This window comes from Sparus aurata, chromosome 19 (assembly GCF_900880675.1).
Source record: "Sparus aurata chromosome 19, fSpaAur1.1, whole genome shotgun sequence".
NCBI lineage: Eukaryota > Metazoa > Chordata > Actinopteri > Spariformes > Sparidae > Sparus > Sparus aurata.
In genome coordinates this window covers 18849279-18863178 of record NC_044205.1, presented here as the reverse complement: position 1 = coordinate 18863178, position 13900 = coordinate 18849279, and the positions used below count along the sequence as shown (strand labels likewise).

General features: G+C 42.9%; 1 protein-coding gene across 18 annotated transcripts in view; it reads left to right on the top strand.

Annotated features, from left to right (window-relative positions):
• Positions 1-1018: 1018 nt before the first annotated feature.
• scrib (scribble planar cell polarity protein) overlaps positions 1019-13900 on the top strand; it is a 67104-nt gene continuing 54222 nt past the window's right edge. For 6 of the 18 annotated variants that reach the window (XM_030398831.1, XM_030398830.1, XM_030398828.1 and 3 more), the window contains exon 1: positions 1022-2204. In XM_030398831.1, coding sequence (XP_030254691.1) covers positions 2046-2204 — 159 coding nt within the window. In that variant the 5' untranslated portion in view covers positions 1022-2045. Of the gene's footprint in view, positions 2205-13900 lie in introns of all 18 variants that reach the window. The other 12 variants (XM_030398834.1, XM_030398829.1, XM_030398835.1 and 9 more) reach the window with 5 other exon arrangements.

The window sequence follows — 13900 nt, the reverse complement described above, 5'->3', positions numbered from 1 at the left end:
TTAGGAAATGTGATTTAAGATGATGTTGTTTACATCCCCCTTTACTGTCAGGTAAGGTTCTAAATATCTGCAGTGCAGTGAAATATCTTGGTCATGTGATCACAGACCAACTGACAGACGATGAGGACATTTTTCGTCAGTGTTGTATGTGCGAGCAAATGTATTGGCACGTAAATTCGGTTGGTGCACTGTTGGTGTGAAGCTGACTCTGTTCAAAGCGTACTGTTCACCTATGTACACTGCACATCTGTGGTTGAAATATAAAAAAGCCAGCCTTCAGTGACTGCAAGTGGCATACAATGACGCTTTGAGGATACTTTTAAAAAGGCCCAGATGGACTAATGCGAGTCAGCTGATTGTGAGTGCGGGAGTGAGCACACTGCAAGCGGTTCTGAGAAATGTAATGCACAGGTCACAATGCTGTTTTTCTGTGACTCTCCAGATATGTTTGGTGGACTGCGAAACTCCCCCTGACTTTCCATCGGCATGAGGATGAGCAGAGTGTGACTAGATTTTCAATCTCAGGTCGACATTGTCCTTTAATGTTTTAAAGGAATTAATGGGGTCATCTTTTAAATAGTAGTGCAAAATGTGTGACTATATTATCGAATAACATTCAATGGGTGAACGAATCCTTTAAAGTGAGGTTTTCAAATGTGAAAAAGTAGTATTAACCCTTTTGGTCTCCAAAGGAAGCTGCATGAAGTCTGATCCTGTGCCTGTAGTGATGTCACTAATTGACTAAGTTGCATTGTGGGTAATGTAGACTCCAGGTTTGGAAAGAGAAGAATGTATGGAATATGAAATGCTATATTTCCGGTTCTGCTGTATCGATTTGATCATGTGTTCTTGAACTGTCCATAGAGGGTCCGACAGCGTTACAAGAGTGAAATACTTGACTGGTGGACTGTTTTTCAAAACCTGTTGCCTACATTACCCATAATGCAGCTTGGCCACCGAGCGAAATCACTGGAAGCATTTTATCAGAGTCCTTATCTAGGACTCGAAAAAGGCTCCAGTTCGGCTGTATCTCTTGAAGCTACCCGGTACCGGCCGCTAGGTGGAGCTGTAAAGTAACGTGTGCCCGGTGCTACAGAGGCGCCAGCACCGTGTGGCCTCTGCTCCAGCTCAAACAGAGCCCAGCCCCCCACACGCCAAACCAGCCTGCATCGGCTCAACAAGGGGAGGGATGCGCGGCTGTTGCTGAAGCTCCTACTCGCGCTGCTGGCGTTCTGCCTACGTCGCACTGAAGCAACAGTCACCGGGCAGTTTCTTTGACGTCTTCTGGGATGTTGCCACTACACACGACTGGCCTGTTGAGAAGTCGTTTCCGTAGCTTTCCTTGTACCCGTGTTAGCTAACACAGCTAGGCACAAAGACGTCCAGTCAGCTTCTAGCCGTTGTTAGCTAACGGCAACTAGCTTGCTAACAACACAACCGGTGAGGACGAGCACATCCTTGCGAAGTCATACGCGGGTTAATCTGTGCCGACCCGCTCCGTGGGCTATGTTGGCTGGTTCGTGAGAGAGATTCGCCTGTGACTTGAATCGAGTGGTCGTATTAGCAGTCGACACTCATGTCTAGGACACTTCGAGCAACATATCTGCATAGCTGGGTCGTTGGCTGCATGATCTTCAGCTAGCCACGGCAGAGCGTCGGTCTTGGAGGGATGGTGGCAGTAGCAAAACAAGCTAACTCCGTCTGAGTGCGAGAAGTGAGGAAACACTCCAGCCGAGTGGGAGTTTTTGGTTTTGTTAAGATAATTGAAAATTCTGGGGTGGATGACGCGAGGACCGACCTGACAACACTTGAACACTGTCGGAGCTGAAACTGGGAATATCGGTAACAGATCGAAGGGATTATTTTTGTGCCTCTAAGTGGATTTCGGCCTCCCGTTCAGGATCGTCGTGGGAACACAGTAAGTGATTTGACATTGAGTGAGCCCACTCCCTCAAAAAAGACCCGCTCTCCCCTCGCCGACCTTCATCCTCCGATGCGGAGATTTCAGTAGCACCGGCAACCAAATCCCCCCACGGCGGCCGGAGATGCTGAAGTGTATCCCCCTGTGGCGCTGCAATCGCCACGTCGAGTCGGTGGACAAGCGGCATTGCAGCTTGCAGACAGTCCCTGATGAGGTGTACCGCTACAGTCGCAGCCTGGAAGAGCTTCTTCTCGATGCCAACCAACTCAAAGAGCTACCCAAGGTATGCAGTGTCCATAGACCAAGAATATCTCCTTTGAGTCACTCAGAAATGTGTATCATTATCCTCACTGAAGTGGCACCTATGTGGGTGTTTTGCTTGGGTTATCTATGCCAAATTCACCTTACCACTACACACTTGTGCACAGTTGGTGTTAGATTGGCCCATTTGAAAAGCAAAGGTGACGTAAGCAGAAAAATAGCTTGCATGATATCACCTGCTCAGGTACTTCCCTCCTTCCTGCATCTTGGAAATGGGTTGGTCGTTCTTCCCTGCAGTGTTGAACCAGCATTAGATAATGAAAGCAAAAACAGCTCACCCTGTTTCAAGCATGCAGCAGAGATTACATGTGCTGCTGTTTTGCACATATATCAGGGGATAACAATCAGTGTGTAACACTTTCAGTATACTTGGAAACACCCTGCAACACAAGTAAAAAGGAAAGTGTGAAGATGATTGGGCCAGGGTGGTGGGATGTTTTTGAGTGCAGGCTTCTCTGACAAACCCTGAGCAAAACAGCTGGCACACAACATGTTGCCTGTAGTAATGGCATCAGTGGCCAAGTTGTATTGGATGCAGGGTGGGAAGGCATGTGTGGAATGAATCGCAAGGCTGTCCCCACCCACACTCCCACTATTTGAAAAATTACAAAAGTTCTCTGTGCACGGCCAAAGGGCTATTTTAAGGGGAGAACGGTTGTTGTTGGTCTGTATTCCCTGTAGCGCTCCAGAGCTGTGGAACAAAGCACTTGCTTGCTCGACTTTCTCCTTGTTTTATTCAGTTGGAGGCATTGTTCATTATTGGGACAAGGCACTGGCTGTGATGGTGATTGAGCAGGGAGTTCGTATGAATAGACTGGTTAGTGTTAGACATTGTCAGTCTCTTACATTTTGTAATTTTGCCTTGGTGGTGAAAGGACAAGTGGCACATTCAGTAATGATGATTGTTAACAAGTCAAGGTCAACAGAGGCTGTGTTGACAGGAACGCCTGTTACCTTTTTGTAATCAAACAATGGAACTTTTCTGTTCATCTTCCAGTGATAGATCTTTGTGTTTTTGAACAATCCCTCATGTTTTAGTCTGTACACATTCTTATATTCTTATTTTATGTTATTTTAAGTCATGTTCTTATTTTAGATCAAGCCTTCTTGAGTTTGATTTGAAAATGATGTCCTTGTGCAGGGTAACTCTTGGGACACAACTTGGCTCTTTTGGCACAGATGGACAGAGAGCTACTCTAAAAAGACACACAGAGAGCAGTTGCTGAATATTTAACCTGACTTCAGTGTAATTAGGGCCTTTTCTTGGCACAAAACTTCAGGGCTACTTTGCCTGATGAGGCTTACTGCAGACACAGTGTGTTTCCTCCATTTATAGTTCATACCTGTCAAATATTCTCAAGGTACCTGAAGCGTGGCCCCTGAAATACTAAATGACAGATACGCCCAAATATTCTGGCGCAGACAGCTAACCGACACAGTCTCTCTGTGTGGCGCTGGCTTCAACCAGGAGACATAAATGCGTGGTGACAGAATGTCTCGTGTGGTCGCGGTGAATGCGTAGCGTGCAGACACAAAGCATATGGGCCCTCTCTGGTCCTCAGAGTCAGCGGGGCTTCAGCAAGGGAGCAGTGTGAGAGGTCAGGCCCATACAGGGTTGGGAACAAGGGCACTCACTGACTGTATGATGAATGGCATTACCATAATGAGCTCATAAGGGAGTAAGAGTCCGAATGCCTTTATGCATTCGTGCACTCCTTCCAGGTCACAGCATATTCAAGTCAGAGATGAGTCTGGACGTAGTTGTCAGTCTTTGGCTATTTTTAGATGCAAGTCTAACATCCCGGTTCATTTTTGCTCATAAGTTCATGCTTCTGCAGTATAACCCAAGACAATTTGGAGGAACTGTGGCAGGCTTATCGGCTACACCACCATGTACAACATATGTCATTGATGGAGAATAATTGGCTGAGGTGACACCCTCACAAAACTGTCACTTGTTTTGAACGAGGGCTAAACTGTACTGAGACAGTACAGGTACATTTTGAAACAATCAAGATACAACATAATCAATACTGCCATTCAATTCATTTCAAACACAGGAGACTTGTTAGTTGTTCTGAATAAATAATTAACTATAAAGCAATTGCAACACAAAGAGGTATTTTAGTGTAGTGCTGTTGAGGGTGAAAAGGTCTCTAGAATCGTATTGGTAAGGGTTTAACATGGCGAACAGATGGAGATTTAGACGCCCTGACAGTTTCTTAAGTTTGCCGTGACTCACCCCCACCCACTGCCCACCAATCTTAGATTATGGTCTCTCTGGTAATGATGTTTCCATTTGCCACATCAAGAACAGTTTTTATTAAAAAAAGACATTTGGAATGACCGTTTTTCTCTGCTTGTCTCATGTAGGGTGAACTTTTATTCAAGTAGCGATTATACAACAAGATATAGTGTATAACCTCTCTATATGGACGGAGTTTAGAGAACCTGTTAAGTAGGCAGCTGGTCAGGAATTCCCCTCATGCCCATACATCCTTAGCCCTTAATGCCGCCTTGCTGCTATTCTAATTGCACAGACCTAATCTTGGCTCTTTTGTTGTGCTTTAAAGGGTATTTAGTTTGTGATTTTCAATGTAATTAAACTATGAAGGAGCCAAGTTGATCTTTAAGGCTCCAGGGCAGATTTCATTTTGTTTACATTTGCAGACCTCTCTTTCTTATGGTTGAAGCTTTTACTTTGCTCAGTTAATTCTGTCAGGTATCAAAGAACTGCAAGTGATATTCTGGTCGTAATTCCATGTTTCCCTATACTGGTTCAGAGACATTTACACTAAAAATAACCTGAATTTCTTATTCCCCCTTGACAAACTAGCCCTGCCTCAAAGATCATGTTGAGGAAGAGGGGAATTATCTTTTTAGCCATTCTCAAGTCCCATGACAGGTTACAAAGAAGTCCATTCACCAGTCTGATTGCTCCCTTCTAATATCAAATGTCATGGCTCTTTGTGTTTCTTGTGTGCACTGCAAAGCCCCTGACCTGGCGTACATTAAGCCCACAAGCACATCATGCCACAAATGATCACTTTTAAGACTCGTTGTGGGTCAGTTACACCTGCTAAAAATCAAAAGGAGGTCTCATTTTTTTTTTTTTGAGGAAGAGCAGAGAACTGATCTAACATATGCACACTACTGGGTATATCTACTTCTTCTTGTCTCCGCTTTTCCACTGTTGAAATGGGGAACAAATCCCTGATGGGTGTGTCCCTGTCAGACTTTGCAAAACAGGTTTTAAGCATGTTGCTCCTAGTATTCTTACCTAATAGGACCTCCTGGTTACTTGATATGTTACAGTACAGATATCCTGCCTCAAATCCTGCCACAGCCAGAAATATGAGAAGACTTGCATTAAATAGCTGGGCTGTGATGAAGTCTATAACAGCAACCGTCGACATGTTCAAGATGACGATTAATTGAAGGTCAGGTGTTGTCTGAAAAGGGCAAATTTCACGTGTATATATTTTGTTGTATTTATTAAAGGGGAAGTATATGTGTATGATAAATAGGAAGGATGACTATGTGATCTTATTAGTCCTCAGCTGTCACCAGTTCCCTCTCGGTGTGTGCGCTAACAGATCTGTAGCTAAAGAGCAGATTAGGGCTCCGCTCGGTCGTGTAAATGCCCCTTAGTACCTCAGTTTTGACCCCCTCTGCGTACACGCCAAAGTGTCTCTGTGTGAGCTTCCCCTGGGGTTTGCGTTTCTGCCATCAAGTATCTTTCGGAGCACATAGATGCACCGATAAAAATCTTGAGCACTTTTCTCTCAAGTCCCCTGTGCATGTTCAGCTTCGGGTCATGAGGAAGCCCAAATGAGACCCCTTCACTCAGATGTTGCAGATTGTGAAATTGGTCTACCATTGTATACCCACACTTGAATTGTCATGTGTTTAATTTTATGTGCATTTGTTTTCTAAAGAAGATAGAAAATAGCTCACTCTAATTGGGAATGAATGTTGCTCCACCCATCTACTATATAATTTCTAATTAAGGTGTGAGAGAAATGCAATTTAGCCAGACCAAAAGTTCACTGCGGGAAGTTTGGTTTTTAAAATCTAGGACATGTACACTTCACACTGTCCTTGCAGTTCTGCAATCCCTCTCCCCTCTCTGAGTTTCCACTTAACTCTACAGGAGAGCCCTGGTTTGTCTCTCCCCAGCGACGGGCTGAACTAAGCTAGGCCCAAAGATAAATTACACCTGCCACTGGCCTCTCTGCGGTACAACCACATCGTTCCTCTGGCTCAGCTCTTTCTCACTTTTCTGCACTTTTCTTTCCTACTTTGGTCAAAGATGTTGAAGCCACAGTCTCTATTGTTCAGAAAGTATAAATGGAACTTAACAATGATTTGTCATGTGATTGTTTTGTTTTCATGGCTCAAGCCAGACTATATGATTTCCTCAGTTTGTGGCTGTTTTGACCCTCCCCCCACCCTGATTGTAAAGGACTAGATTCATGAGAAAGAACAGAATTAGAGGTTTATCCCCCATACAGGATCGGGCTGCATCACAGCCTGAAAAGTGAAACAGAACTGTTGAGGCTGTGAAGAAACAGCAATGTGAGAGATCTGAGATTCTTTTTGATGCAAGAGCACATTCAGCAGGTTTCTTTGTCTGAGCTGATGACCAGCTGGTCTCACATCCTGCCTGCCCCCCTCCCCCAATCTGGTGGGACAGAGGGGCAATGGGAGGTGTGTGTGCGTGTGTGTGTGTGAGAGTGAGTATGTAGCGGTAGTGGGGGGGGGGGGGGGGGGGGGGGGGGGGGGGGTAGTGTAGTGTATTTTATTCCGGAGATGGATTAACAGGAGAAGGCGGGGCTCTGGCACTACACTGGAGGAAGTGATCGAGGAGCTGAGCTCCACTGATCCGTAGTCCTCTGGGACTCCCGGTGTTGTGGCCATCCATCCATCCATAAACAGTAGGGTCTGTGCTGACATGCAGTGTCAGGTGGGGAAGAAGCAGCCAGAGAAGTGGTCACAGAGCTAACAGCTGGTTCCTTGGAGACTCCTGCATGGTGAAGATGGATCTTCTGCTTTGCTCTGTCTGACAGCAAATACACACCCTCCCTCCCCCCTTCCCTCCCTTTCACTTTGAGAAATCATGCATTCCTCCTGGGAAATGGCACCAATGTTAACTGGGTAAAGGCAAGCCTACATTACAAAATACACTACCACTGAAAAAGCCCTGACACATCAGATGGACGGCTAATATCAGGGTTGTTTGTGAGCATCTTTGGTCCTAGTCATTGCAGTAGTTCTTTTTGAAGGTATGAGCTACTTTAATGTTGGCTGTATTCTTGGCGGCGTGTTCAAGTGCAGCTTTTTGCCATAAACATACGATGTGTGGTGGCACAACAATCTGCTGTTGTTGCAGCTAGTTCTTTGATGTTGTTTTGCCATGTCTGGGCCCTAAGGCATGCATATTCCACTAACCAATTTTTCATGGTCAGTGCCACGGAGATGCATTTTTTGCCCCTGAATTAAATCATTGCTTGATGTATCCCTTCTACCATAAATCCAAAACAGTTTGGGTTAATGATTTATTTAATGTTTCAATATATTTCTCAAGGTGCCAAATAAATGTAAAGAATTCTGCTTTTGTTTCTTTTCATATTATTGTGAAAGGAATACCTCTCAAGGTTTAGAATGTTTATTGGACAAAACAAGCAATTTTAAACGCTCAGGTACCCAGTTTGAGAACTTTAGATGGGCGTTCTCACTATTCTTTTTGAAATAAAGAAGACATTTTAAATTTCAAGAATAAAAACAATTACAAATAGAAGTTGGCAGATTAATCAGTAATCACTGGTTGCAAGCCTACTTAAGGAAGAGAAACACCACCACTAACACCCGCACACTCCTATGATTATAATGTTGACAGTACCACCCTGTTTGCTCTGTTGACTTTGAGCACAGTAGCATTTCCTGTACAGGCTTTGGCTGTCATGTGACATGCGTCCAATCATGCCCTGCAGTGTGATTTGAACACCCTGGCCTTGGTCACAGGCCTCAAAGGTAAACAAGGAGGCAAAGCTCTGGTGAATAATTGATGGCTATGGTGATGCTGGTGGCAGCTGTTTGCGATAGGGGAGCGTCTGTGACTGGGCTGCATGCCCTGCTGGAGCACTGTGATAGGATGGGAGCTCTGTTGGCTACAGGCATTAAGTACACACAGACAAGATGTGCAAGGTGACGCCATTTTCTCTTTTTTTGCCCCACTGTATTTATGTGTTGATTCCATTCTCTCAGCAGCCAGTGTTTAGAAAACTCATGCGTAAAGGGCAGTGTCCAGGGAGTGGCACGTCTAAATCCTCACGTATAAACTAAAATGCAAAGCAAGAAGAAAAGTTTATTGAGTGTGTCACAGGCAAAGTTTACAGTGGCCACATTACACTTTTAATTCTCCTGTCGGTATTGAGCTGCAAATTGAGACATTTCTGGCTTAGTTGAGCAAAATCAACTTTGTTTGAAGTCACATAATTTTAGGGTTACAGCTAACTGAACAACTAAGAGTAGATGGTGATGTAGGTAAGTGGTTAGATTAACAAAAATGCCAGGAAATATTGAAAATGTATCATTCCAAGTCCAAAGTAATATGAAATATAAATAGCAATACAATTTGTTATGCAATAAGAAATAAGAAATAGACCTTCACAATATGGTAAAAATAATTTCAAAAATCAAATCATATTGCATTATTAAGATGACATTAGAGAAACTGCAATTGTGATATGATTAATAATAGGAATGACAACTTTTGCTTTCATTTTGACTTTTTTTGTAAAATCACGATATGACATTTATTTCAGTCTGTTTCAAATAAACATCTTTTCTAATATCTGGAGAACAAGAATTGTGACCTGTTGTAGGTCGGCAGCACTATAGTACTTAATTATCATGCTGTTTTGTCACACATTTGACCTTTTTCAAAAACTTGCAGCTTCTGCGGCTTGGATTTTACACTTTACTAGTGGAAACAAGGGAATGCTTGGTATGTTTGCCTCAAGAAACTTTCAAAAGTAACTGCTGAAAAATTGTGTTCAGTCACCTACTCAAAAAATGTTTTGGTGATGTTTTCAGTCACAGATGCTAAAAGTACAAATATTTAACACTGAATATAAAAATCAATTAATACAACTCCTACACTTCTTTGCACTCAGAACTACACAGAACAACAGGATATGTCCAGAAAATACAGTATTTGTTAGCTCTCTGCCAATAAGACTTTGTATAAGACAGACAAACCAGATTGGCCAATTGTAATTGCCTAGTAACAAGTTGGTTATTTCAAATCCTGTTAGCAGTGCAGTGTGTCTTCATCTTGTGCCAGATGTTTATTCTGCTTGCGTAAACTTTCAACTGGTTATTTAGGCCACAGACTCAAAAAGAGAATGCCATCGTCATGTTTGGAGTGGTTAAATTCAGCAATGACATTTTCTTTGGGGATAGGAAGCTGCTTCTGAACCTTTGGATCATAAGTGAGCTCTGGAGCTCCACTCTCAGTCACACAAATGGCCCTTTGAGGCTAATCTGTCCAGGGTGCTGATGTCGCTGTGGGGGGAAAAGGTCGCCCAGGATGGCATTAAAACCAACCACAAACAAATGCTGCCCTTTATCTGCTGGCCACACACGACCATTGAAGGCCTCTATCTATCACACTGAAACCTGATAGCCCTTAAATCCTCTGCCTGGTGCACTTTCTTTACCACTGGATGGTTCACTGTCTCTCATCTTCAGCTCAATTATCTCCATCCAATTTAGTATTTACAGTAGAAGCCACTTAAAAGCTGTTTCAACATGTCTTCAGCAGAAGAAGTGGATTGGAATTTAATCAACTAGCAACCACCCAATCACCTCAACAGCTACCACAACAGAGTTGCTCCGTGTTTTGAAACAGGTGGCTGGTTCAGAGGGACTTTCTGTTTGGGCTCGTCCTGGTGGCAGAGCTGCTGCAGGCGGCATACAATGCCGTATGGTTGTTTATTCTGCGGGGCAGCTCAGGCATTCAGTTAGTGTCTAGGTCTGGGCCGGTCTTGGTTGTTGACGCCCGTGTTTTTCTTGTTGATTCCCTTTTGTTGGGAGCGTCTCTGCAAGCAGGAAGTGGGAATAATCAAGTGAGTCGTGGAATGCCCTGTTTTTGTGAGACCATCTCCATTCTGGACATTGTTTTGTAGGGCATTGAGGGAACTTTGAGTCAGATCATAAAAACAGGAGATTTGAGAAAAATCAGCTTATGTTTTATTGTTGTTTACTCCACTGCCCCTCCCCCCTTCCTAGCACAGCAGTGTTTCTGTATTGTTCTGTGCCCCTCCTTCTCTCTCTTATACACACCCAGACACTCACAGTGTCTTGGACTGATAAAGTTTATGATAGGTGATGTAAAGCACCTTGTTTCTTTGTAATCTCACAAGATGTTGCACAAACCCGTGAAGGAATGTTAAGCCCAAGTGCTCAAGAGTCATGATAAAGGAGTACAGTAACACTCTTGTGACTGCAGCAGTGTTTACCACTGCGATGGCCGTGTCTACACCACTTGAATACTCTTCACTTAACTTGCTATCTCGCTGCCTGTCATCTGCAGGGCTCTAGAGTGCAAACATTTGGTTCTATTTGGGGAATATTTTTTCCCAACCCAGCCAGTTTTATTGACGATTGTCTCTTGTTTCTTAACAACAGAAATGTTTTGCACTCCACTGAAAACTGCTGTCTCTCTGGTTTTCAACTTTGTAATTTCTAAAACTGAATTAAATCTTCTAGTCTTGTATTGCACAAAAAAGAAAGGCCTCACACGATGGTAGTCTATCTTGACTATGAACATATTTCAGATGTGTAGTTGTCACAGATTTTAAGAGCTTTCTTCTGGTTTCATTACAGGGCTCCAGACTATTTTTTTACACAGGTTGCACTGGTACCCCTGTTTGGGCGCACCCTAGTAAAACAGCTAAATTTCAGGTGCACTGGTGCAACGAGTAAAAGTTGTGATTATTTTGACAGATACTGCGATTGCGACATAATTTATGATTATTATGGACGAATACATTTTACGTCGCAATTTCCATTGTCATTGAAAAACTAGTAAAATCATGGTGATGTGGCATTTCTCCCAATCTCTGCCAAACAAACATGTTTTATTACATCTGGAGAACAAGCTTTGTGTTTTATAAAATAATTGCAGTTCTTGCGATTTGGATATTGCACTTAGTTATATTTAAATGTAATTTGTTTTGCGATTTATTGTGCAGCCCTAGTGAAAATGTTAAGTCTCACCTGACAGGTTTTGGGTCCATTTGCGACATTGTATTCCAGAGTGCACATGTACAATATCTACCTGCTGACAAATATAAAACAAGTATGTGTTCTTTGAGGTAACAGGGCTCTAATGTAAATCTTCCTGATGATCACTAATGTTATCATTGACTGAAAAATCATTTACAACTTATTTAAATTGCTGTGTTGTCTGCTTCCCCTCCGTATTGACCACTCCATTGATTTAGCCAACCATTAGCCGTTATCAATGATTTACCTGTTATGGAAACATTTTTTAATTTTCTTTCTGTGCCAGGAAACTACCATATTGTATTTGATTACGATATCTCTTTACTACATACGCTGGATTCTACCGAAGGTGTATCTTCAGCAGTAATGCCTCTAGTAATCATGGTTTTATCAGTGTGTTTTAGTCCACAGTCTACATGTTAACTACTGACACTCATTTAATGTCAAAGGGTTTTATTCAGCGGTTGTACTTGTCTTGATAACAAGTCTGAGCACCCTTACTTCACATGATGTTAAGTGTGACATCCTTTAAAGATAGAAAGGGACAAGTAGTTTTTATAGTAGAGGGTGTCAGTGTCTTGCTTTAATACATTGTCTTCTCAGTTCTGTGCATATCAATTCTGCAGTTTGTCCTATCAATATATGTATCAAACCACAGATATAATCTGTAATTTAATGATTTGATGCGAAGACAGAAATCTGAAGCATGATATCCAAATCCAGCTCCAAAGATTAAAAATAGTGAAAGTTATCTTAGACATCTCAATATTGCTCAAGGTATTTCATTTACCAGCAGCCCTGCTATAATCACAAACTGACAGATATTAATGAAATCTGGAGTTATTCTCTCTTCAACCCCCCCCCCCCCCCCCCCCCCCCCCCCCCCCCAAGCAACACAGCTGCATCAAAGTAGAGGGAAACTATTGGGGCAGGATATGAATTGCATGTGGGAGTCTACAGGCCAATATTTTATTGGTGCTCCTAAAAATGAAAGTGGGTCAGGGCCACCTGTGAAGAAGACGTCTATAGTTCCGATTTGGGACTATGCTTTTTAGAATTAAACAGTGATGCACAGTCATGGACGGTTAATTGGTTGCTGAGCCAACACAATGTAACGCAAGTTGAATGTGTGGGTTGTACCACATGACCAGTTTGAGGTTTCTAATAGAGGTGCTGATGGCTGAATGTTTGTGTGTATGGCAGAGAGAATAGATGAGAGAGGTCAATGGAAAACTCAGCAGGGATCTGCAACAAAGCAGTGCACACGCATGTATGCGTCATGCTCACGCCAGCGACGAATAACAAACAAAGCATTAACAAGTCCGTAGGAAAGAAGATTGCAGCAGTTTGTGTCCGCTGTGGCTGCATATGTGTGCACGCACATCAGCATGTCTGTCAGTCGGCCCCCCCAAGCGCATCTATTCATCTCCAGTTCAGCAAGAATGCCCTGATTATCTACACAGCATTTCTTTTTTTCATGTGAATATGTTTTGGTCTAAGCACTTAACCCTTTCTTTGCTTCTTCATGTGTTGATATCTTTGCATTTTAGGCCAGTTGACACAGTCTCAACAGAACAGTCAAATCTGATGACTGACTCAGCAAGTGTTGACAGTTAGAGCATTGTTAGACTAAAAGGTCGGTTATTTTAACTTGAGGAAATGCAGCAACTCACAATGCAGCTCTTTGTGTTCATTCTCCCTACAGGCAACTTTCTAATAATATTTCTTCTATCACAAAACCATATTTAGGTTCCAGAAAATATAAATCTTTTGAGTTAAGGATACTGGATAATTTTGCTCCTGTTTTGATTAAGATTGAATGTGATAAGTGACATTTTAAGCAACCTTGCTTAGACCTTCCCTTAATAATGGTTTTGCTGAAGAATGAAACGTTAAAGAAATGGCGACAGGCTTGGTGTGCTCTGTGTAATTAACTCAGGATAGCTGTGTTTGCACTGCAGCACGTGACATCCGAGGAAACGCAGGCATGCCTGGAATCTCCAGGAGTTTGCCCTGCCCTCTGGAACTGCACTGACTCCTCTCGCTCGCGCTCGCTCGTGCTCACACACACTTGAACTTTACTCATTTCACATTCCTGTTGGTGAAGCCCACACACAGGCATGACACATAGACAAACGCTACATGCATGCATGATACACATCTTGTTTCAGTTGAATTCTCAAGCTAATTGTCATTAATTTCAGTCTCTCTTTTTTAAATATGAGTGTCAACTCATTCTAGCAGTGTTTTAATTAAGCTAGCCTGTGAACTTCTGGGACTTCAGATGCTAATGGGAATACTGGGAAGGAGCTGAAAAAATGTTGAAGGCATAGTGGCACTTCTCAGTCAGCTTCATGTGTAATA